The sequence below is a fragment of the Pan paniscus genome, chromosome 1, assembly GCF_029289425.2.
Source record: "Pan paniscus chromosome 1, NHGRI_mPanPan1-v2.0_pri, whole genome shotgun sequence".
Lineage (NCBI taxonomy): Eukaryota > Metazoa > Chordata > Mammalia > Primates > Hominidae > Pan > Pan paniscus.
This window is the reverse complement of record NC_073249.2, coordinates 211772140-211796324: the sequence shown is the minus strand read 5'-3', so window position 1 is coordinate 211796324 and position 24185 is coordinate 211772140. Positions and strand designations below refer to the sequence as shown.

The window sequence follows — 24185 nt, the reverse complement described above, 5'->3', positions numbered from 1 at the left end:
ACACACTCTCCCAACCCTCGCCCCCCTGCAATGTTGGCAAACCCCCCTCCCCCGACCTCCCAGCATAGGATTTACCTTAGCAGGTAGCATCACTCAAAATGCAATTCAGGTGCACTCGGAGTGTCTAGAAAAGTCCCTGTGGGGGCATTGCCTTCTGCCCTGGGAACTTGCAGTCAGGAGTGGACACCTGACAAGTCCCCTCCCCTTGTGTCATTTGTGTCACTCCGTCACTCCTCCTGGGGGCACTTACATCTTCAGATTACCGGACTGGATCTCTAGTGGTGGGACGCCCCAGCACAGTGCCCTTCAGACCGCCCCATGGCCTCGGATCACCTGGTGGGGAGGTATTTTGGGAGTGCAGGTGCAGATGCGGGAATTCTGGAGTCCCACCTGAGATCAGCATTTCCAACAGGCTTCCAGGTGCTGCTGCCGGTCCAGGGATCTCACATCGAGTTCCAAGGTCATGGCGCACAGTTGGGCCTTCCTAGCAAAGCCCTAACCACACAAGGTGGGGGATGGTCTGCGGGCTCCACCCAGGTATCCAAACAGCCCTGATGGAGCCCCACCTACCAAACCAGGCTGTGTGCTTCTCGTGGGGCAGGAACCCAGCTGGACGCGCTGCCCATTGCTCATGTCGGCAGGGGCTGAGCACTCTGGAAGTGTGTATTAAATGGGGAGGAGACAAGAAAAGTTAGAAGACGCTGAAAGATAGACTGGGGATGGCCAGTTTCTCTAGGCTGACCACAGATACTGTATTATTCAATCCGCCTGGGAGCCAGGGCTGGTCCTTGCTGGTGGGGATCCAGTGGCAGAACTTACACAGGTCATGAAAGGAGGTAAGAAACACACCAGTGGCCAGGGTGATTGATTTCAGATAGTGACGAGTGTGATCAGGACTTCAAGTAGAGCGCGGGGGATCCTTGAGGATTTTTGAGCTGAGACCTAAATTCTGAGGAGCCAGCCCTGCAAAGATCTGGGGGAAGACCATCCCAGGCAGGCAGGCAGTCCCTGAGCTAGATGCTGGGACGTAATGGTAAAAAATCCTGCCCAACCACTACCGTCTTGGTGGGAAAGACAGACATGAATTAAATACTCTGACAAGTGTCACTGTGGTCTGTCTTTTTTTTTTTTCTTTTTTTCTTTTTTTTGAGATGAAGTCTTGCTCTGTCACCCAAGCTGGAGTGCAGTGGCAGGATCATAGCTCACTGCAGCCTCAATCTGCTGGGCTCAAGCAATCCTCCCACCTCAGCCTCCCGAGTAGCTGGGACTACAGTCATGTCACCACATCTGATTAATTTTTTTTTTTGTAGAGGTTTCACTATGTTGCCAGGCTGATCTTGAACCCCTGAGCTCAAGCAATCCCCCTCAACATTGGCCTCCCAGAGTGCTGGGGTTACAGGTGTGAGCCCCCACACCCAGCCAACTGTAGTAAGTCTTGACGGCAGAGGTAGCTGGTAGTCAGAGGGCTTTTCATATCTTTTCACATGGGGGATTTAATGTAGAAAAGAGAAGGTGAGGCCTGGGTGGAGGGGAGTTCAGCAGGTGGAGAGGATTCTAGACAGGACGAACAGTGTGCAAATGTCCTGTGGCAGGAGGGGCAGAGCCCCACGGCTACAAAGGACCCCCTGAGGCTGGAGTGCTGGGGGTGAGGGTACCATCTCCTGAGGGTAAAGAAAGGGCACCAGGCAGATCCTCTGCTGGGCCTCTGCCCCCTCCCAGGACCCTCGACCTGGCTCCTGTACATCTGTGTCATCCCAGATGCAATTAGTGCTTCCTAAGTGCTACACCTGGACATGAGGTCCCACCTTCTGCAAACGGTTCGCTCTTTCCCTTTGCTCTGTCTCACGGCTAAATCAGATTTATCAGGCTACAGCCCAATGCAAGGGACCCATGAGGTGGCACTAGGGTAGCCAGGGCACAACTGATTGGCTGCCAACTAAGGTGTCAGGTAGAATCTGCCCAAGATGCCTGTTTTCAGCCATGCTGGTTGCAAGTTGTGCTGCTGATTCCCAGTGGCAGGGAATGAAGCTGGAGAGGAGCTTCATCAAACCGGTGGGAAATGCCCAGCTCCCCTCAATTCACTTGAACCAAGCAGGGCTTCTTTCTGTGGTTGATCTCTGGCACCCCAGGCAGCCCTGGCATTGAGGGGAGTCAAGAAAGGAAGACCCGGCCCCCAAGGAAGGGTAGAGCCTCGTGTGGGATGGAGGTGAGGGGCTGGGTCTCCCTGAGTCTTTCTAAGCCTCACAGTGCACCCCCCAGGAGGAGAGGGCTGAGTCCTCCTAATAATTGGCAGCTAAGATTCTATGCATATGTTTGTTCCAACCACTTACTGTATGCTGAGGCTTTGCACAAGTATCTCTTTTAATCCTAAAACCATCTGGAGGGGTTCATGCTATTACTATTTTCCTGATGAGAGTCGGTGAGTGAAGGAGCTCTCCCAAGTGTTCACTGCTAATAGAGCCAGAATTCGAACTTTGGCTGCATTAACCCTATTCTGCCGGGCCCTGTCCCCTCCAGCTGCCTCTCGGATGAGGACTTACATCCCAGAAGGGCTCCTCAGCAGAGTGCAGACGGATCAGTTCATCTCAGTGTTTGACTAATCGCCCTTGAGGAGTCTTACGCAGTCCCACCCCATCTCCGCAACATCTCTCTGGACCACGAGAGATCTCCGCTGAATTCCAGAGGCTATAATCTGGGTCTCCTCTGAGACATTCCACATTCTCACCTTTGCATTATGGTAATTTGTGGGAGGTCTGTAGGGACTGTGACTGCTCCTGGACCACATTTCCCAGTGTCCAGCACACTCTTCTTGTCTGTTAAGCAAACAAACAGATAAATATATAAAATTCACAGAGCAACAGCTGCCCATGGAAGACGCTACCCTGCTGTGCCGGCCAATATGGCAGCCACAGGCCACACGTACTCAAATTATGAATTAAAATTAAATTAGAATTTAAAACTCCATTCCTCAGTCACACTAGCCATATTTCAGGTGTTCTATAGCTACATGTGGCTAGTGGGTGGCTGCTGTACCAGACAGCACAGATACAGAACATCCTCTTTGTCACAGAAAGTTCCACTGAACTGTGCAGCCTCATAGCATCCAGAGGGGATTGAGTTTATTATACAAGCCCTGCCCTCAAGAAACTTCCAATCTGGCTAACGAGGAAAAAAAAAATAAGGTTGCAGGAAAACATAAATAGAAAAACAAAAGACCGTAGGGCAGGTAGAATTTCTATATGAGCCAGTGATATAGTTCGAATATTTGTCCCTGCCCAAATCTCATGTAGAATTGTAATCCCCATTGTTGGAGGTGAGGTCTGGTGGGAAGTGATTGGATCATGGAGGCCAATTTCTTTTTCTTTTTCTTTCTTTCTTTTTTTTTTTTTTTTTTGAGACGGAGTCTCGCTCTGTTGCCCAGACTGGAGTGCAGTGTCATGATCTGCAAGCTCCGCACGGAGGCCGATTTCTGATGAGTGGTTTAGCACCATCCTCTTGGTGCTAGCCTTGTGACAGTGAGTGAGTTCTCACAAGATCTGGTTGTTGTAAATGCTGGCATCTTCTTCCTACTTTCTCTCTCTTGCTCCTGCTTTTACCATGTAATGCACAATACATGGTAAAAGCAGGAGCAAGAGAGAGAAAGTAGGAAGAAGGCATCTTCTTTTGCCTTCCACCATGATTGGAAGCTTCTTGAGGCCTCCCTAGAAGGGGATGCTGGCACCATGCTTCCTGTATAGCCTGCAGAACCATGAGCCAATTAGACTTCTTTTCTTATAAGTTACCCAGTGTCAGGAATTTCTTTATAGCAATGCAAGAATGGCCTAATACAGCCAGTGACCAGTGACTGAAACCCCACTCAAAGAATGGTTTGCAAATACAGTAAATGGGAATGAAGCGGCATACGTAAAGAACACTCAAGGTCAACAGCTGGCTTTGGACACAGCTGGCGCCAGGGTGTCCGATGATGCTTTCAAGACACTCAGCCTTCTTCACCTCTTGGGTTTGCTGTCGTTTATACCAGTTAATTCTCAAACAGATTGTCCCCATTTGTTGGCAAAATGGTCACAAGACAAACACTGTCTCAGCCAGCAACCCCTGCACAAGAGAGACCCTCTTGCCAGGCGGTTCTAGCAAAGTCTCAGGGTGGAATCCCATTGGCTTGGATAGGATTGCAAACTCACCAAGGGTGGAGGCAGCCCACCCGGGCTTATGGCCTGAGGACACAATGCATGCACAGATTTTCCGCTCTTAAGAGGTGAGAGAGCAGCAGCCCAAGAGCGCCCTGCGGCTCTTAGGATGTGTGAAGCCAGTGGATCCTCTAAAGTGGCCCGGCAGGGGCCTCCTCTTTCCCAACACAGGCTTCCTCTCCCCTGCAGGTGGGGCTGGGCAGGCAGACTCCAGGGGAGAGGAGCCCCCTGATATTCAGACAGGAGAAAAAACTTAAGACCAAGCACCCAGCAGCTCACATAAGTGCCAGAAAGAGAACTGAGAATTCAGGGACATCCAACCTTGAGCTGAGGACTAATAAGCACCAATACTGATTGGACCATCACACTGTCTTTTACGCCAGCATTTCTCAGTGAGCACTACTGACATTCTGGGCCAGTTTTTGTTTTGTTTTGTTTTGTTTTGTTTTAATTTTTGTAGAGACAGGATCTCTCTCTGTTGCCCAGGTTGGTCTCGAACTCCTGTGCTCAGGCAATCCTCCCACCTTGGCCTCCCAAAGTGCTGGGATTACAGGCATGAGCCACCGCACCAAGCCCAGATCATTCTTATAGGATGTTTAGCAGTATCCCTGGCCTCTGCTCACTAGATGCCAGTAACAACATCTGTCTACCTAGTCAGAACAACTCAAAATCTCTCCAGACATTGCCAAATGTCCCTGGGGGAACAAAATCATCCCTGATTATCACAGCTGTATGTGTTTTTGCTCATTTAGTCTCCACAACAATCTCGGGTAAGCATTGTTTTCCTCATTGGTCAGATGGGAAACTGAGGCACAGAGTGTTCCATAGATTTCCCAGTGTCCCTCCCTAGTGAGTGGCAGCTAGGACCTCAGCCTCAGACTGGCTCTCTGTGGAGTCTGGGCTCGAACCCACTGGGCCATTACAGCCTTGGACCTAAAGCTGGCTGGTCACACCCAGCTGTTTACAGTAAAATTTCCTGAAGCCAGATGTCCCCAGGGCGGAAAAGACTTCCTCATTATTAAGTACTGCACGGTTGGAAGCTGGATCCACCCCCTCTGCCTGGAAGAATATCGCTCTGTAAATTATAGGCTTAAAGGGTAAAGACAGCCCCATCAGCCCCGTGAGCTCCTGACTTAAAACAAGGTAATAATTTAGGGACTTAGAAAGGTCTGGTTCGGTGAGTACTTATAATAGCTAATCTTGCACCACACCTGCATCATCACCACCTTTTTTAAATTTTTAAATTTTATTTATTTTTATTTATTTATTTTCTTGAGACAGAGTCTTGTTCTGGCGCCCAGGCTGGAGTGCAGTGGTGCAATCTCGGCTCACTGCAACCTCCGCCTCCCAGGTTCAAGCAATTCTCCAGTCTCAGCCTTCCAAGTAGCTGTGACTACAAACACGCGACACCACGCCCGGCTAGTTTTTGTATTTTTTGTAGAGACGGGGTTTCACCATATTGATCAGGCTGGTCTTGAACTCCTGACCTCAGGTGATCTACCCACCTGAGCCTCCCAAAGTGCTGGGATTACAGGCCATCATTTTTTAAAAATAGACAATAGGAAACAACCAGGACATTTTGGAAACTTGCCCACGTCCAAATTGGGCAAGTGATTCGGGCCCGGCCACTAATACAGCACATTAGCGGCGGTGCCTGGCAGCAGCTGGGTGTGCCAGCCTTCCTCCCCTTCTAACCAAGGTTGGAGCTGAAAGACCTGGTGGGGCTGACTGTCTGTCACCCAGGCTCTGCCACATACACCAGGCTGTGTGACGTGGGGCCAACTCCTTACCCTGTCTGAGCCTCGGTGGAGTCGGAGCGGATGTTCTCTGAGGTCTTTTCCCGGCTCTGAAGTGGTAGGTTGGGTGAGGAATGCAGGTGTGGGCCGGGTGGACAAACCAGGTGGGGTCCCTGTTCTTCCATGTCCCACCTCAAATCCTAGATAAGGAAGAAAAAGAATGGACACCCTCCCATCACCATGACGCCACATGGCCGTCGCCAGCCACCACCACTCCACACACTCACAGGGACCCGCCTGCCTGCGCCCCAGGCGCGGCGCGGGACCTCCCAGTGGGGGTCCGCCTCGAGCCTTGTGGTTTGGATTTCATGGGAAATTCCTGGGTGGGAACCAATCAGGATGGAGAGGGGAAAGCATCTCTGCTGAGACCTCCCGATTGATTGGTTGGCCTGGGGGAACTGCTCCGCCCCCACTCCGTGAAGTTCTTGGAGGTGGGGGTGCTGCTGATCTTAGTGCCCTTAGGATCCTGCTGCCCCCACCTCACCCCCAACCCCGCCTTCAGGGAAGTCTCAGGATCCCGGCTGGACGAATCCAGCCCTGCAGCCCTGGCCCATGATGAAAGGCCCGGGAGTAGACTCCAAACCTGAGAGGTGAAAATCAGAACCCTTTCCGACAGGGCTCAGAATTGCAGGTGGCGGTGAGCTGCCGCTTTTTTTTTTTTTTTTTTTTTTTTGGATCTTAAGCTGTACGACGAGTCCCAGAGCTGCAGGCTGCCCCATCCCACCCACAAGGAGATGCCTAGAGAACGGGGCCCAGCCAGAGTCGGATGCCTAGATGGGGGAGGGGGGCAAGGACAACTGATCTATTCTCAGATCCAGTCGTCTCCAAGGCCACGTCCACCCCTGCTTTCTGAGGTTTGCTTGTGACGCACTAAGCACCACCACCCTACCATTCCCATTTCTCTGTGTCTTAGTTTGGTAGGGCTGCCATAATCAAGAGCCACAGGCCACGGTGCTTGCACAACAGACATGGACCCTCCTATGGTCCTGGAGGCTGGAAATCCAACCTCAGGGTGCCAGCAGGGTTGGCTTCTTCTGAGGCCCCTCTCCTTGGCTTGCAAACGGCCATATTCTCCTTGTGGTCCATCCACGGTTGCCTCTCTATGTATGTGTGTGTCCAAATCGCCTCTTCTTATAAGGCAGTAGTCATGTTGGATTAGGGCCCACCCATCTGACCTCATTTGAACTTAATTACCTCTTTAAAGATCTGATCTCCAAATACACCCTTAGGTACTCCACATCTGAATTTTGAGGATATGCAATTCAGCGCGTAAGAGTCTCACACACTACCCCCATCACCAGCTAAAGACAACTAGAATTGGATTCCACATGCTTGACTGGAGAAGATTCCCAGGTAAATGACCTACTGTCCACTGGCCTTGACACTGAGGTGACTCCCACCCTTTCTCCCAGCAACTACATACCACACACATGCACACACACAACTCTCGCCTGCATTTTAAGGACTCTATCTGCATTACACAGAACAACTTGGAAGCATGAAAGAATCCTAAATGCTTCTGTTTTTTTAATTGACCCAGTCTTGCTGCTAGAGATAAGTAACCAGGTGCCCCCATTTTTCCCGGAAAAAGACAAGGAGTTACTATTATTCTTTATTATTTTCTCTTCTTTTCTCCATTTCTCCCTGTTCTTCACTTCCTACTTAGCTCTTTAGAAATGCAGTTATAGCCTTTTACCTCCTCTTCCCCACACACTCCCTACAGGGCAAGTTCACCTAATCATGTGCTTAGAAGCTCCAAAGCAAAACTCTCACCCACCAGGAGGTTTCCTCGATAGATAACAGTTGATTGATGACCCAAAGTATGCCCATGAAGATGCCAACTCGAGTCCCAGTAAATAAGGCATCAAGGTAGCATGTGAAACCCCCCTGCTCACTTCCACCCCTGTGTAGGCCCCTTTTAAAAACACTCCCCTTCTGCTCCAAAGGCAAGGCGGAACCCTTAAGGCAGGAAGCCTGTACTTCTTTCCCTATGTTAGCTTTGGAATAAAAAGTCACTTTCTTTATACCAGACCTAGCTCTTGTTAATTAGACTCTGCAAGTGGCGAGGAACTGAATCTGCATTTTGGTTACAATGTCGTCCCCTTGAGCCTGTGAGAGTTGCAGAGTCAGAAGCCAGGCGGCTTTTGTGGGCAAGTTATGGCTCTGTGTCTCCTCACTGCCATGCCACCATCTGGACACCCCAGGACCATCGCCCCTCTTTTGGTTTCTTCACAGGGTTTCCACATGGTTCTTTTCTGGCCAGGTTCCTCTCCAGGACAACTCCGGTTCTAGCTCAGGATAGAGATCAACCCAGCGCCAAGAGGATGGAGCCAACACCACCCTGACAGCACAGAGCCCTGGTACACTTGCTGCAAGATGTTCTTCCAGGAGCCTCTCAGAGATAGATGGGCATGCAACTGGCATCCCCAAACAACTGGAGCAAGTCTTATCAAAGTTGCTTCCATCATTTATTCACTCAACAAACACTTGCTGGGTGTGTGTGCCTTATTCCAGCACTATGTGAAATAGATCTACTGACAAAACAGTCTCTGGCCTGAAATAATGCACACATACATATATATCATGTCAGCAGGTGCTGTGAAGAAAAGAAACACAAAGCAAGAGTGAAAGACTCCAGGAGACATGTGTTAGGTGGGCAGGTTCATTTGGTTTTGTGGTCACTTAACCCAACAAACTCCAGCATCGAGGTCACCAGAGGCTTCAGACTGGCTTGCTAAAAACAGCAACTTTGCTGACACCCTCTTGGTGACACAAGAGTGAAGGCCCTGGGGTGGAGTCCTCACTCACAGGAAAGCCAGTCCACGTCACTGACATCAGTCTCCAAACCCAAGCAGAAAGTTCCTCTATGGCTGGGTTCCCCAAGACCACCCTGACTATTCCAACCACATCCATACCAGCTCTACTATTATTGGCATAATAGCTGCCTATTTTAAATCGGGCCAGACCTGACATCACTGCCTGTGTCTGTGTAACCACAGGCCTAAGACGCTGGCTCTTTTTTCTAATACATAGATGTGGGTACGGATATGTGTGCCTCTATGTGCCAAGTATGCACATAAATATACAAATAAATATTCCTGCAAATGCTCACCTGCATGTCCCCCAAATCAGATCACACTCCATGAGGGACATAAGTGCCACAGTTGGGAACCACTGCTTTATGGCACCCAACAGATTCCTCGTGCAGCATCGGCCTGCAGGCTCCTGTGGCTGTGAGCTCACTGTACCATGAGTCTGCCTGTGCCCTTCTTAGTTCCAGTTGCTCATGGGGACTTCCTATCACTCTGCCTCCTGGTCCCTCTTCCACGTTGACCCTCTGTTATTTGTTTTGTTTTGGGGAGACAGAGTCTTGCTCTGTCACCCAGGCTGGAGTGCAGTGGCACGATCTTGGCTCACTGCAACCTCCGCCTCCTGGGTTCAAGTGATTCTCATGCCTCAGCCCCCTGAGTAGCTGGGATGACAGGCATGAGCCACCACACCCGGCTAATTTTTGTATTTTTAGTAGAGACAGGGTTTCGCCATGTTGGCCAGACTGGGCTCGAACTCCTGACTTCAGGTGATCTGCCCGCCTCGGCCTCCCAAAGTGCTGGGATTACAGGCGTGAGCCACCGTGCCTGGCCTGTTATTTTTTTTAAGCAGCATAAATGCCTCCCTCCCAAAACATCTCCTTCCCCCAACCCCATTACAGACCCTCAAGCCTTCTCCATGCCCCTTGTCCTTCCTCCATGGTCTCCCCTTCCATCTCTTCCTTCTCTGGACAATCCTCTCATAAATACATCCCTGAATAAGGACACCGTGCTCCCAAATAGACCCAAGCAGCGGGATCGTAATGAAGGGCCCAATTCCCAAGGGTCAGGCCCTGTGCCCTTTACATGAGATCTAATTGAGTCCTTGCTGTAATCCTGGCAGACAGGTACTCTTATCCCCACTTTACAGAGGCAGGAAAAAGTTAAGACACTGGCCCCGGGTCACATAACTAGTAGTATCAAAAGTAGGGATTTGAACCCAGATGTTTTTAACTGCTATCCTCCCTTAACCTGGACTTTATGCTCCTAGTAATACGATCGAATATTGTATCAGCTTTTAAAATAATCTACATCCCACAGTTGCTTCATTTATCTTGTGGGCAGCTGAATGGGTGGTATTCAAGTCAAGCTGCTCATGAGAGTCACTGGAGTACTCTTGTTAAAAGTTCCGATTTCTAGGTCCTACTCCAAAGCCAATAATTTAGGGTTTTGAGATAGGGCCTAGGGAATCTACACGCTAAAGCTAAAATGCTTATTTCCAGGCCTCGGGATTTCTGATTCACTAGGTGTGGGGTGAGTCTGGAGCCTATGTAGTTTTTAAACTTCCTTTGGTGATTCTGTGGCATGACCAGGGTCCTGGGACCAACCGCCCTGGTATACATGGCTCCACTATAGGCAGCGCCTGGGCCATTATAGCTCGCAGTCCCAGAACTCGCCACTAGATGGCAGAACAATACGCCCCTCACCAGCCTAGCCCAGCTCAGCCTAAGAAGGACCAAAGCAGCCTAGGCCGCTCAGAGATCCAGGCCCAGTAGACAAAGTTTCAGGTGGGCAGGGCCCCCCACCATCCCTGCCAGCTGTCTGCAATCCCAAAGGGTGGCTTTTGGTGGGGAAATGGCTTTTGTTTTCTTTCCTCCACAGGATGCCAGAAACATCAGTGGGGTCGGCAAAATTTGAAAGCTGGCCTCAGGACAAATAAAACCTGTTAAGCCACCCAGATTCCCTTCCAGCCAGGAGGCCCAGATCCTGAGCCCAGCACGCTGTGAGGATGATAGACCACCCAGCAGGAGATGAGCTGAGGAATGGCGTGATGCCAGGCATGAGGTCTTCCTCTGTGCATGCAGCTCCAACGTGAAACGGCAGCTTTTTCCGTTCCTCTGAGGGGTGGCAGGCAGGTGGCCTCCTGGAGTAAAACCACAGGACCACAGGACCACGTGGGCAGCCCCAGGGAGTCAGACACACACGTGGGAACCTCGAAGCAAGACCCTGAACATCACTTTGTCCAGCCGCCTGCCTCCTCTTCATGTTCCCACACGATTAATGAGCCTCCCTCCTGGCCCCTGGGCATATGGGGAGCGCCTCCTCCTCTGGGTGCCAGGACCCCCCCTGCCAGGGACAATCAGGCAGCCAGGTGTGGCCTGTGAGAAAGGGGAGGCCCTTGGGTCACATGAAAACTGATTCAAGGAAGGACTCCATGGTCACCAGAATGATGGGTCCCCAGAGGCCCACACTCTGGTTCCTAGAACCCGTGACTGTGATACTTTACATGGCAAAGGGAGCTAAGGTTGCAGGTGAGATGAGTGCTGCTCATCAGTTGACCTAAAAATAGGAAGAATATCTAGATTAGATTATCCAGGGGGCCCTACGTAGCCACAGGGATCCTTAACGCTGGGTGAAGGAGGAGAAAGAAGTGGGTCAGAGGTAAGTGTGGCTACTGAAAAGGTCAGAACGATGCAACATGAGAAAGACTCAACTTCCATTCCTGGCTGTGGAGATGGAGGAAGGCGCCATAGACCAAGGAGTGCCGGCAGTCTCTCAGTGCTGGAAAGGACAAGGGAACGGATTCTCCCTAGAGCCTCCTGAAAGGGACACAGCCCTGCTGACACCTTGATTTTAGCCCAGTGAGTCCCATGACATATTTCTGGCCACAGAACCATGCAAGAATAAGCCACCAAGTTTGTGGCAATCTCCTACAGCAGCCACAGGAAACTCACACACTGGGCAAGGTGGCTCATCAAGGTAGGTAACATTTGATCCTCAGGGACGAGGCCGGGTGAGATAGAGCAACGTGTGGGACTCACACTGCTGGTGTTAAAAGATAAATGGTGGCACGTTAAAGAGTTTATTTGAGCAAACAGCAATTCATGAACTGGGCAGCACCAAATCGAAGGTGGTTCAGGGCTCCTCCAGAGGAGTTTGAAGGAAGGGCTTTGATAGAGTAAATGAGGAAAATCAGATAAATTAAATAAGGAATGTGGAAAATAAAGAAATTATTTGATTGGTTAAGGTTTGGGCAGTTGCCTTATTTAGATGATCCTGGTGGAAAGTTCCTGATTATGTAATTAATGCTTAGCTGGTCTTTTATGATTGGCTAAGGTTAAGCTTCACCTTGTTTATATAGAATCCCAGGACATGGGAGCCACCTCAGCCTAATGGCCTCCCTTTTTATTTTAACACTAGGTAAGAGAAACAGCTCACATTGGGCCAGACATGGCAATTCATGCTTGTAATCTCAGCACTTTGGGAGGCCAAGGCAGGAGGATCACTTGAGGCTAGGAATTCAAGATCCAATAATAAAATTTTTTAAAAGTTGGCATCAAACTTGGTTCTTTATAATGCCCATGATCTCAAGGTGTTGTGCCCCCGACAGACCAGGCAGCTTCTAAATGGCTCCCAATGACCCCACCTTTTGTGAAGTCCCCTCTCCTTGATCATGTCTTGCTTCTAAGAATAGAATCCAGTAACAATGATGGGCTGTCACTCCTGAGATTAGGTTATGAAAGACTGTGACCTCCATCTTGCTTGTGTATGTGTGGGCATGCTCGCTCTCTGTCTCTCTCACTGTGTGTGTGTGTGTGTGTGTGTGTGTCTCCTTATTTGCTTGCATTGATAAGGCCAGCTGCCAAGTTGTAAGCCATCCCACAAAGAGACCCATTTGACCAGGAACTAAAGTGGTCTCTGGCCAACAGCCTGCAAGGAGCTGAGTTCTACCAACAACCACGTGGGTAAGCCTGGAAGCAGGTCCCTCCCCAGTTGACCCTCGGGATAATGCAGCCTGCCTGGCATCTTGACTGCAGCCTGTGCCAGACCTTGAACCAGGAGCACCAGCTTTCATCCTGACTCACAGAACCTATGAAATAATACATACTGTTTTTCACAGAACCACTACGTTTTGGCATAATTTGTAACATGGGAATAGATAACTAATATGCCAAGGGAACAACAATTTACAGAAACATTGCCCTTCCTCCCTCAGAGTGTGCAGTTGGCTCTTAAGAGTGTGTTGAAAACCAGAGTAGGGGCCACCCCCATGCAACTGATTCCAGACAACTAGTAAGTTAATGAGATGAATAATAGTGACAACATTGATAATAGTAATAGTTAACCTTGTGTAGTGCTTACTAGGTGACAGGCATTATTCTAAGTTCTTTAAATATAATGAAATGTATTCGGTCCTCACAGCAATGCTACAAGGCAGGTGTTGCTATTTTCACTCTTTTACAGATGCAGAAACTGAGGCACAGAAGGGTTAAGTTGTATATAATAAAGCAAATCGTTTTGGTTTGGTTTTTCTAGAAATAAGGTCTTACTATGTTGCCCAGGCTAGATTTGAACTCCTGGGCTCAAGCAATCCTGCCGCCTCAGCCTCCCGAGTAGCTAGGACTATAGGCGTGTGCCACTGTGCCCCGCAAATGTGAGAGTTTTGTTGGGTAGAATGCAAAGGTGGCATGAATTTGTTCAAGATAAAATGCAATATCTCAAAGCAAGTCTGTGCCTGCCAGGGTGCAGCCCCAGCTAAGCACATCCCTGCTCTCAACTGCATCTCCCAAGGGCACCTCTCCCCTCTCTTGTCCCTGCTTTAGTCTGGGCAGTGACCAGACTGAGAAGCAGCAGCTGGTTGGCTGCTGGGGCCTCTGGCCTGACTGAGCAGGTGTCTGCACGAAGCCGTTGCCCAGGATGGTGACCCCCGGCCCTCACAGCACAGCGCCCAGACACAGACACTCCAGGCCAACATTTGGGTTAAGAGGGAGATGTGAACATTTTTCCAACAACACAAGTTCTATTAACTCTGGAATCAGTTTTTACATTTTCCCATCTAAAATCTTAGATGAGTTACATAAGTGAAAACTTATTCATGTTGTGATAGTACTTTTTTTTTTTTTCAAGACAGAGTCTTGCTCTGTCACCCAGGCTGGAGAGCAGTGACGAGATCTCAGCTCACTGCAACCTCTGCCTCCCAGGTTCAAGCGATTCTCCTGCCTCAGCCTCCCGAGTAGCTGGGATTACAGGCACACGCCACCACATCCAGCTAATTTTTGTATTTTTAGTAGTGACGGGGTTTCACCATGTTGGCCAGGCTGGTTTCGAACTCCTGACCTCAGATGATCCACTGCTTTGGCCTCCCAAAGTGCTGAGATTACAGGCGTAAGCCACTGCACCCAGGCTACTTTCTACAATTATATGAGTTGAATAGATATTTGTGGGCTAAGTTGGAAAACCACCTTGGTTTTGATAACACTGTCACTATAAGAAGAAAAAAAAAAAAAAATATATATATATATATATATATATATATATACACACACACACACACACACACATTTGTAGAGATGGGGTCTTTCTATGCCCAGGCTGGTCTCAAACTCCTGGCCTCAAGCTATCCTCCCCTCTCGGCCTCCCAAAGTGTGAGGTTACTGGCGTGACCAGCCACACCAGGCCAAGGAAATATATTTTAATTCCCAGGCACCCCCCTATCAAGAAACTTTTGAAATGTAACCAGCTCCGGTGTGGACTGGCCAGAACCCACAAAACAACAATCAGGGCATTGGCGTGCATTGTCAATTGAAATGCCATTGGGTAAATAAGGCCAGAATAACTTTTTCTCCCCCAGGCAGCCCTGCTATTAAAGAATCTCCATTTGTCTGTAGAACTGCATACCTGGGAGGAGAGAAATAATTTTTAACACAAGGGGCAAGGACTAGTTTTTTCCTCCAGGAATGAAAGATACTACTAATTTCATAGGAAAATGAGAACATCAAGAAATAAAACTGGGGTCCTTCTAAAGCGATCAGGGCAATTTTAAAGATTCTTAGACTCATACAAGAGACCTTGCATCAAGTTCCCCCTGCAGAATGGTCACGAGGTGCCTGAGATGTTTATTCTTTCAGCCCTCAGGTGACTAGCAGGTGATCTCAGGTGACCAGCAGGTCACTTCTGATCAGGACCAGCCTTATCTGTTGACCTCAGGGTGCCAAGCAATTATGGGAAGTAAGGCCCTTGTGCAGAGACCCTCAAGCTATAAATGAGCAGGAGAATCACCTGGGTGGTGGCTGAAACTGCAGATAGCACACCCCAGCCCCAATGAGCTGGCTGGATTTTAGTACCAGAGTGACATGGTTTGGCTGTGTCCCCACCCAAATCTCAACTAGAATTGTAGTTTCCATAATCCCCACGTGCCATGGGAGGGACCCAGTGGGAGGTAATTGAATCATAGGAGCGGTTTCCCCCATACCATTCTTATGATAGTAAGTTTTCATGAGATCTGATGGTTTTATAAGGGTCTTTTCCCTTCGCTCGGCTCTCATTCTCCTTCCTGCTGCCCTCTGAAGAAGGACGTGTTTGTTTCCCCTTCTGCCATGATTGTAAGTTTCCTAAGGTCTCCCCAGCCATGCTGTACTGTGAGTCAATTAAACCTCTTTCCTTTATAAATTACCCAGTCTTGGGTATGTCCTTATAGCAGCGTGAGAACGGACTAATATACAGAGCCAAGGCATGTTTGAAGTACCTGGAGAGTTTAAAAACCCTAATGTTAGAGTTCCTCTCCACCCCAGAAGGTTCCTATTCAATTGGTTTGCTGGAGTGCAACAGGGCAATCTTGGCTCACTGCAACCTCCGCCTCCCAGGTTCAAGTGATTCTCCTGCCTCAGCCTCCCAAGTAGCTGGGATTACAGGCGCCTGCCACTGCACCCAGCTGATTTTTGTATTTTTGGTGGAGACGGGCTTTCTCCATGTTGGCCAGACTGGTCTTGAACTCCTGACCTCAGGTGACCCACCCACCTTGGCCTCCCAAAGTGTTGGAATTACTGGCGTGAGCCACCACACCCACCTGGCAAGAGGGGTTTTTACATCTTCTGAATGTGACTGCTGCAGCGTGGTGCCCTCTCTCTTCTTTCTGCCTCTCGGCTCCCATGCCTGGAGCCCAGAGCCTGGTCTAGAGTGGGTATGGGGTGGGGAGGTGAGGGACACACACTAGGTCCCTTTTCCCTTATCTTGGAGCATTTTCAAGTAGAATGACTACAAGGCTTGGAAACACTCCCGTGTGCATGCCTGGCAGAAATGAATGCTCCTGGGTGCCAAAGCCATGTGCACAAATGATCATAGCTGTTTTATTCATAATAGCCCCAAACTAGAAACAACCCTAAAGCTCATCAATGGGAGAATGAAAATATAAATTATGGTATATTCATACAATGGAGTATTACACAGCAACGAAGAAGGAGAATACAGCTATACACAACAACCTGGCTGGATCTCCCAGACTCAATGATGATGAAAGAAGCTAGACACAAAAGAATACATCCTGCATGATTTCTGTTTATTTGAAGTTCAAAAATAGGCAAAATTAATTTATGGTGATGAAGGTTCAAGTTGAGGTTATTTTTAGGGGTTTTGACTGGAAGAGGATACAAGGGGAACCTTCTTTGGGTCAGGGAATGTTCTTGATTTTGATCCAGGCAGTGGCTATATGAGTATATACATATGTAAAAATTCATTGGCCGGGCACGGTGGCTCACGCCTGTAATCCCAGCACTTTGGGAGGCCGAGGTGGGTGGATCACCTGGGGTCAGGGGTTCCAGACCAGCCTGGCCAACATGGTGAAACCCTGTCTCTACTAAAAATACAAGAATTAGGCAGGCTTGGTGGCACATGCCTGTAATTCCAGCTACTCAGAAGGCTGAGGCAGAAGAATCGCTTGAACCTGGGGAGGCAGAGGTTGCAGTGAGCCAAGATTGCACCATTACACTCTAGCCTGGGCAACAAGAGCGAAACTCCATCTCAAAAAAAAAAAAAGAATTGATCAAGCCGGCCTCCTGAGAGTTTTGCACCTCACTGAACATAAATTATGCATCAAGAAAAAGAAGAAACAAAAAATAAGAAAAAGGCCTAGAACCAGAGGACGGTTCCAGTGCACAGAGGTTCTCAGCCACCCATCATCAGGGAATTTCCACAAGACTGGGTGGCGGCTCCCACCTCCCCTGGCAGCCCACAAGGTCATTAACTCAGCACATCTGGCCATGGCTTCCTCCTCCTGAGCGACTGGGGCCCCAGCAGCCAGGAGGACACAGGACAGAGCTGCTTGGGCTCCCCACTCATCTTCTACCTCTCCCCATCTTCCCACCCCCTTCCCGAGAGCCAAGGCCTCTAAGTAGCCTCCTCCTTCATCCTTTGCCCATCTCCTCCCACAGTTCATAATCCAAGGAGGGATGGAGGGGAAATCTCAGCCTGGTGCCCTCCTCTTGGCCTTTACGCCTCTCTGGGTGAATCCCACAGAGCCTCCATGGTTGGTTCTCCAGCATCTGCAGAGACAGCGGAGAGTCTAGTTCAACTACCAGGACTGTGTCCTTGCCATTCAAACCACAGGTCTGCTGAGACCAACAACCCAATCCCTCACTCAAGAGCAGCAACCTCACCACTCCAACCTCTCCCTGTCTCAGAACAGTCTCGCTTATGTTAGGAGCTTTTCTCCAATAACAACAATAAAAGCTTCCATCTATCTGTCTGTCTGTCTGTCTGTCTGTCTGTCTGTCTATCTATCTATCTATCTATCTATCTATCTATCTATCTATCTACCTATCTATCTATCTATCTACCTACCTACCTACCTATTTATTTATTTGACACAGAGTCTTGTTCTGTCGCCGAGGCTGGAGTGCAGTGGCGTGATCTTGGCTCACTGCAACCTCTGTCTCCTGGGTTCAAATGATTCTCCTGCCTCAGCCTCCCAAGTGACTGGGATTACAGGTGCCCACCACCACGCCCAGCTAATTTTTGTAGTTTTAGTAGAGACAAGTAGCTGGGATTACAGGCACCCGCCACCACGCCCGGCTACTTTTTGTATTTTTAGTAGAGACAGGGTTCACCATGTTGGCCAGCTGGTCTCGAACTCCTGACTTCAACTGATTCACCTACCTCGGCCTCCCAAAGTGCTGGGATTACAGGCATGAGCCACTCTGCCCAGCCGAAAGCTTCTTTTTAGAGAGCAACTTTTCATGAGCCAAGCATTGCTTTCTACATTTCACAGACATCTACTTGGTCAGGACTATTACTAGCCCATTTTACAGATGAGGAAGTTGAGGCTCCAAAAGTTTAACTAACTCACCCAAGGGCCCATGGTCAGCAACCAGCAGAGCTGGGATGTGAACCCAGGCAGCTGAGCCACAGGACCGTGCACTTCAGCACCAAGCTGGGCTACCTCATATATGCAGGACTCAAAATGTAAGTACCAGCACTATCAGTGGTGACCAGTATTAGCTAAAAGGTGATATAAGGTGAAATAAACAGTGACACTTCTAACAGGACAATATCATAATCCCAATTAGTGCAAATTTTTAAACTTTGAATTACATTGAATTAAAAACAAAAAATATGCTGGCTGGGCACTGTGGCTCATGCCTGTAATCCCAGCACTTTGGGAGGCCGAGGCGGGTGGATCACCTGAGCTCAGGAGTTCGAGACCAGCCTGGCCAATATGATGGAACCTTGTCTCTACTAAAAATATAAAAATTAGCTGGGTGTGGTGGTACATGCCTGTAATCCCAGCTACTTGGGAAGCTGAGGCAGGAGAATTGCTTGAATCCAGGAGGCAAAGGTTGCAGTGAGCCGAGGTTGTACCACTGCACTCCAACCTAGGTGACAGAAAGACTCCATCTCAAAAAAAAAAAACAAAAAAACAAAAAAACAAAAAACAAAAACCAAAACCAAAACAAAACGAAACAAAAAACCATTCTCCTTTCTGGTCAAATAAAGGGTCAGTAGGTCAATAGCACCATCCAAATCAGTCCCAGGTGTAAGTGTCCAACAATATCACCCGTAAGAGAACCTGAAAACAACAGAGTGTGTCGGTCTGTGCCTGGGGCTGAACTGACTCAGCCACTGATTCCAGCCCCGCAGACTGCACAGGGCCTGGAATACCAGCCTCCAAGCAAAGCCCGCTGGCGCACAGAGGTCTGGCCAGACAGATGGCTTATCAGGTGTTCCTGCCTACCAGGGGTGACAAAGGAATGCCTTCCTGCCGAGTACAAAGAGACAGCCGCTGTCAGGGGGCCCACTGACTAACAAGTTCATCTGTTGCTATCAGGGCCCTCTGATGTGGGACGGCCCAAGGGCCAGCTGGGCCAGGCTCTGCAGGTTGCTGAGCAGCAGAAAATCCAGGGTGGCCCTCAAGGCTCTGAATTCTAATTGGATTTTCCGAGAAATGGCTTTGTCCAGGTTGCAGGGAGGACTGCCGATTTACAAACTGACGGCCGCCAGCCTCTCCCCCAACCCTGTAACTAGATTTTCCAAGGCTATGACTCAGCCTCTGGTCTTGTCCTTCCATTTTGAACACTGCCCTTCTCCGGGGAGCTGATCTATCTGCTCCGGCTGGCTGGACTCTCCTGCTGGGGTTGAGGGAGGGCTGTCAAGGGTCAGGCTATTTCACAGTGTCAGTAACTGGAACCCTATCCACCCCAATCAGCTGGGGATGAGTGAGCCACCCTCAGAGGTAGACTTTAGGAAAAGCTTGACCAGTAGCCTTTCACTGTCACCTAGGTAAGGATTCCCACCAGTCCCTGCCCTGCGGAGATGCATAGGGACCTGGAGTGTGGGAAGCAAGAAGGGGGGCTGTGAAACAAAGCCACACCTTTGTGGGAAGTGAGTGGTGAAGAGGATAGGCTCCAGGTTCAAGTACCAGCTCTGCCCCCTCACTAGCTGTCAACTTCGGGCCAACAGCTAATCTCCCTGAGCCCCATTTCCTCTTTGACGTGGAAATGGGAGAGAATGGGTGTAAGTGCTTAGTGCAGTGTCCGGCGTGGGAAGAAAGATGATGAGGGTGATATATTTGAATTCATCAATGTGTTTTTCATTCCCAGTTTTCTCCATTGCCCCAACATCCTAAAATTCAGGCAGCTGTTAGCTTACTGCCTCCAGGAAGGAGTGAACAGCAGGAAAAGGGAAACAGAGAGTCCTGGTTTTTGGTTTTCAACAGTCTAGAAGAGGAGGAGAAACAGAAAGGACTGGTGTAGGTAGACGATAGAACAGATGTGGCACTGCGGGGAAGGGGACAAAGACGCCGGACCGGCAAGGCTTCAGCCTCTTGAGATCAAATAAAAGTTCCCGTATCAGGAGGATGAGGTCTGAAAGCAAGCAAGGCAAACCGAGAACGAGGTCCCTGGGCTGTGTCCCACGGTGACCCATTCCTGTGTGGAGCCCGGGGTGGGCGTAGGAGGCAGCAAGACCCTAGACGGAAGGGCCGTCCCTCGGCAGGTGGGTCTGAGATAGCATGGCAAAGTTTTTCTGTACCCCAGCAAGGAGCAGGAGGAGAAAAATGATCCCCAGAGACCCCAAAATGGGACACAAGTGAGAAAGAGTGAGGGCTGCCACCTCGAGCTTCCATGTTGCCAGGTAGGTTTTGTAAAAGAGTGAATCCAGGCCGGGTGTGATGGCTCACGCCTGTAATCCCAGTACTTTGGGAGGCCGAGCCTGGTGGATCACAAGGTCAGGAGTTCGAGACAAGCCTGACCAACATGGTGAAACCCCATCACTACTAATAATACAAAAATTAGCTGGGTGTGGTGGCGCGTGCCTGTAGTCCCAGCTACTCAGGAGGCTGCAGCAGGAGAATCGCTGAACCCGGGAAACAGTGGTTGCAGTGAGCCGAGATCGTGCCACTGCACTCCAGCCTAGGCGACAGAGCGAGACTCCATCTCAAAACATAACAAAAAAAGTGAATCCAGCCAAATGAAGGGGTCAGAAATGGTGGGGACCGTGATGAACCCACAAGGAGGCAAGCCCAGGTTCAAGGGGCAGCTGCCACACAGTGAGGTCCAGCCGATTGCTGCCCCAGGGGACGTGTACAAAGAGGACTAGCCCAGATATCTACACTCGTATGTGAAAATGCCCCATTTCAAATATTGGCAAGTAGTGATTTAAAATACTCTATGGGCCGAACAAAACACACGAGGACTGCATTTGAACTGCAGGACACCAGGTAGTGGCTTGTCTTCCTGCCAGGTTTCCATCGAGCACAGCATGGTGTTGGGTCTGGGGTGAAGGACAGCTTGGCAGGGGCTTGCACAGACCGAAGGCCGACAGCCAGCCTGGGAACAGGGACCAGGTGTCCCCCTGGGGGGGCCTTTGGCACTGCATAAGGCCCTCGGAACTTAGATGCCATTCCAGCCAAAGGAGGAGGGGAATATTTCCGCCACCTGGCAGAATGGAGGCTTGTAAGATAAATTAGACTGAGTCATGGAAAACTAGTTCTATTTCCTGCCAGCTTGATTTGTGGTCTGAGTCTCAAACGTCCTCTGGTAATTTGGGGAATTTAACTTTTTCAACACTGCACATGCTTTTGATAATTTTTTGCCCATCTCCCTATGTATGATTTATTATGTGGGTTAAAAGTCTTTATTTTAAAGTAATTACAGATGCAAAGGAAACTGAAAAAGTTATATAGGGAGATCTTCTGTGCCCTTCACCCAGCCTCCCCCAGTGGTAACATCTTGTATAGCTATAGTGCAATATCACAGCCAGGAAACTGACATTGGTATAATCCACAGAGCTTATTCTATAACATTGGTTTCATGCTTCACCTATATTCATGTGTGTGTGATGCTATGCGGTTTTATCATTTCTGCAGATCACATTCCTGTGTGTGTGTGAGATTCTATACAGTTTTATCATTTGTGTAGGTTTGTGTAACCAGCATCACAATCAAAACACAGAACTGGGCCAGGTGTGGTGGCTCACGCCTGTAATCCCAGCATTTTGGGAGACCAAGGTGGGAGGACCACTTGAGTTCAGGAATTCAAGACCAGCCTGGCCAACATGGCAAAACCCTGTCTCTACTAAAAATACAAAAATTAGCTGGGCATGGTGGCAGGCGCCTGTAATCCCAGCTACTCGGGAGGCTGAGGCATGAGAATCACTTGAATCCGGGAGGCAGAGGTTGCAGTGAGCCGAGATTGCACCACTGCACTCCAGCCTGGGGGATAGAGCAGGACTCTGTCCCCATCCCCCACAAAAAACAACACAAAACTAAGGAGAGAATATGGAGAATATGGAGAAAAGGGAACCCTCATACACTGTTGGTAGGAACGTAAATTAGTATAGCCACAATGGAGAACAGTTTGCAGGTTCCTCAAAAAACTAAAATTAGAGCTACCACACGATCCAGCAATTCCACTCCTAGGTATATACACAAAAGAAAGGAAATCAGTAGATTAAAGAGATATCTGCACTCCCTTGTTTTTTGAGGCACTATTCACAATAGCCAAGATTTAGAATCAACCTAAGTGTCCATCAACAGATTAATGGATAAAGAAAATGTGGTACATATACACAATGGAGTACTACTCAGCCATAAAAGAGGATGAGATCCTGGCCTGTGCCTGTTTTTGGATGGAACTGGAAGTCATTATGTTAACTGAAATAAGTGAGGCACAGAAAGACAAACTTCACCTGTTCTCACTCATTTGTGGGAGCTAAAAATTAAAACAATTGAACTCATAGAGACAGAGAGCAGAATGATGGTTACCAGAGACTGGGCTGGGTAATGGGGAGTGAAGGGGAAGTGGGGTGGATAATGGGTACAAAAATATAGTTAGAATGATTAAGATGAATGAATGAATAAGATCTAGTATTTGATAGCACAACAGGGTGACTACAGTCAACAATAATTTATAGTACATTTTAAAATAACTAAAAGATTAGAATTAGAATGTTCATAACACAAAGAAATGATACACGCTTGAGGTGGAGACCCCATTTACCATGTGATTATTACACATTGTATGCATGTATCAACATATCTCATGTACCCCATAAATATATACATCTATTATATAACCATAAAATTAAAAATAAGATATTTTCAAAAAATATAGAACTGTTCCATCAACATGAGCTTCCTCAGGTGACCCCATTGTGGCCACCTTCATCCCCAACCCCTGGCAATGTTCTTCATCTACATAATTTATTCCAAGAATATTATATAAGTGGAATCACAGAGTATATAACCTTTTGAGATTGGTGTTTTTTTACTTAGCATAATTCCCTTCAAATCCATCCAGGTTGTTGCATATATCAATGATTTGGGGGTTTTGTTTTGTTTTATTTTTTGAGACAGAGTCTTCCTCTGTTGCCCAGGCTGGAGTGGAGCGTCACGATCTCGGCTTACTGTAACCTCCACCTCCCAGGCTCAAGTGATTCTCAAGCTTCAGCCTCTCAAGAAGCTGGGATTACAGGTGTGCACCACCACTCCCAGCTAATTTTTTTGTATTTTTAGTAGAGATGGGGTTTTGCCATGTTGGCAAGGATGGTCTTGAACTCCTGACCTCAAGTCATCCACCCCGTCCTCCATCTCCCCAGACGCTGGGATTACAGGCATGAGCCACCCTGCCCGGCTGATTTGGGTTTTTTTTTCCTGTGTAGTATTCCATGGTATAGATGCACTACAGTTTAACCATTTACCATTGAAAGACATTTGGTTTGTTCCCAGTTTTTGGCTATTACGAATCTTTATGATTTATAAAATTAATTTAGAAAATGTCAGCTAGTGGCTGTTGTTTTCTGAGTTTGAATGGGGTGCAATATTTCCTGTGACCCCTCAGTCATGGAAGTTCTTAGACTTTTTCATTTGAACCCTGCAGAAGCCCTGGGTGTGGGGGAGGCGGAGCGGAGATAGAGTTCTTCAGTCAACCCATCTGTATAGAGTACTTCCTATGTGCCCTGCGCTATTCTAGGTATTGGGGGTACTGCAGTGAACAAAACAAATGAAAATCCCTCTCCTCATTTATTATTCCCCAATATATGTATAGGGAAACTGAAGCTCAGAAAAGCTATATGATTTGCTCAAAATCACGCAAGACGGAAGTGATGGAACTAGAGCTTGAACCTAGGTCTTCTGACCTCGAGGCCACCGATTTTCTGATTAAATTTTGCTCTCTATCCTCCTAGACATCAATTCCAGAGCAAAAGCCATATGCCGGGGATCCTGTGTTCAATGTTTTAAGAAACAGTTCTTTTGTTTGGTTGGTTGGTTTTTATTTTTTAGACAGGATGTCACTCTGTCACCCAGGCTGGAGTGCAGCGGCGCCATCTCAGCTCACTAGAGCCTCGACCTCCCAACTTCAAGCCATCCTCTCACCTCAGTTTCCCAAGTGGCTGAGACTACAGGC

At 48.6% G+C, this 24185-nt stretch overlaps 1 protein-coding gene across 3 annotated transcripts in view; it reads right to left on the bottom strand.

The window, feature by feature from the left end:
* Positions 1 to 56: 56 nt before the first annotated feature.
* The window catches only part of LOC100995437 (uncharacterized), a 31379-nt gene continuing 7250 nt past the window's right edge, over positions 57 to 24185 (bottom strand). Inside the window, exons 2-4 of one of the 3 annotated variants that reach the window (XM_014342746.4) lie at positions 5978 to 6123; positions 2726 to 2813; positions 57 to 653 (exon numbers count right to left, since the gene is read on the bottom strand). In XM_014342746.4, coding sequence (XP_014198232.1) covers positions 630 to 653; positions 2726 to 2813; positions 5978 to 6123 — 258 coding nt within the window. In that variant the 3' untranslated portion in view covers positions 57 to 629. Of the gene's footprint in view, positions 2814 to 5977; positions 6124 to 24185 lie in introns of all 3 variants that reach the window. The other 2 variants (XM_034955900.2, XM_034955895.2) reach the window with 2 other exon arrangements.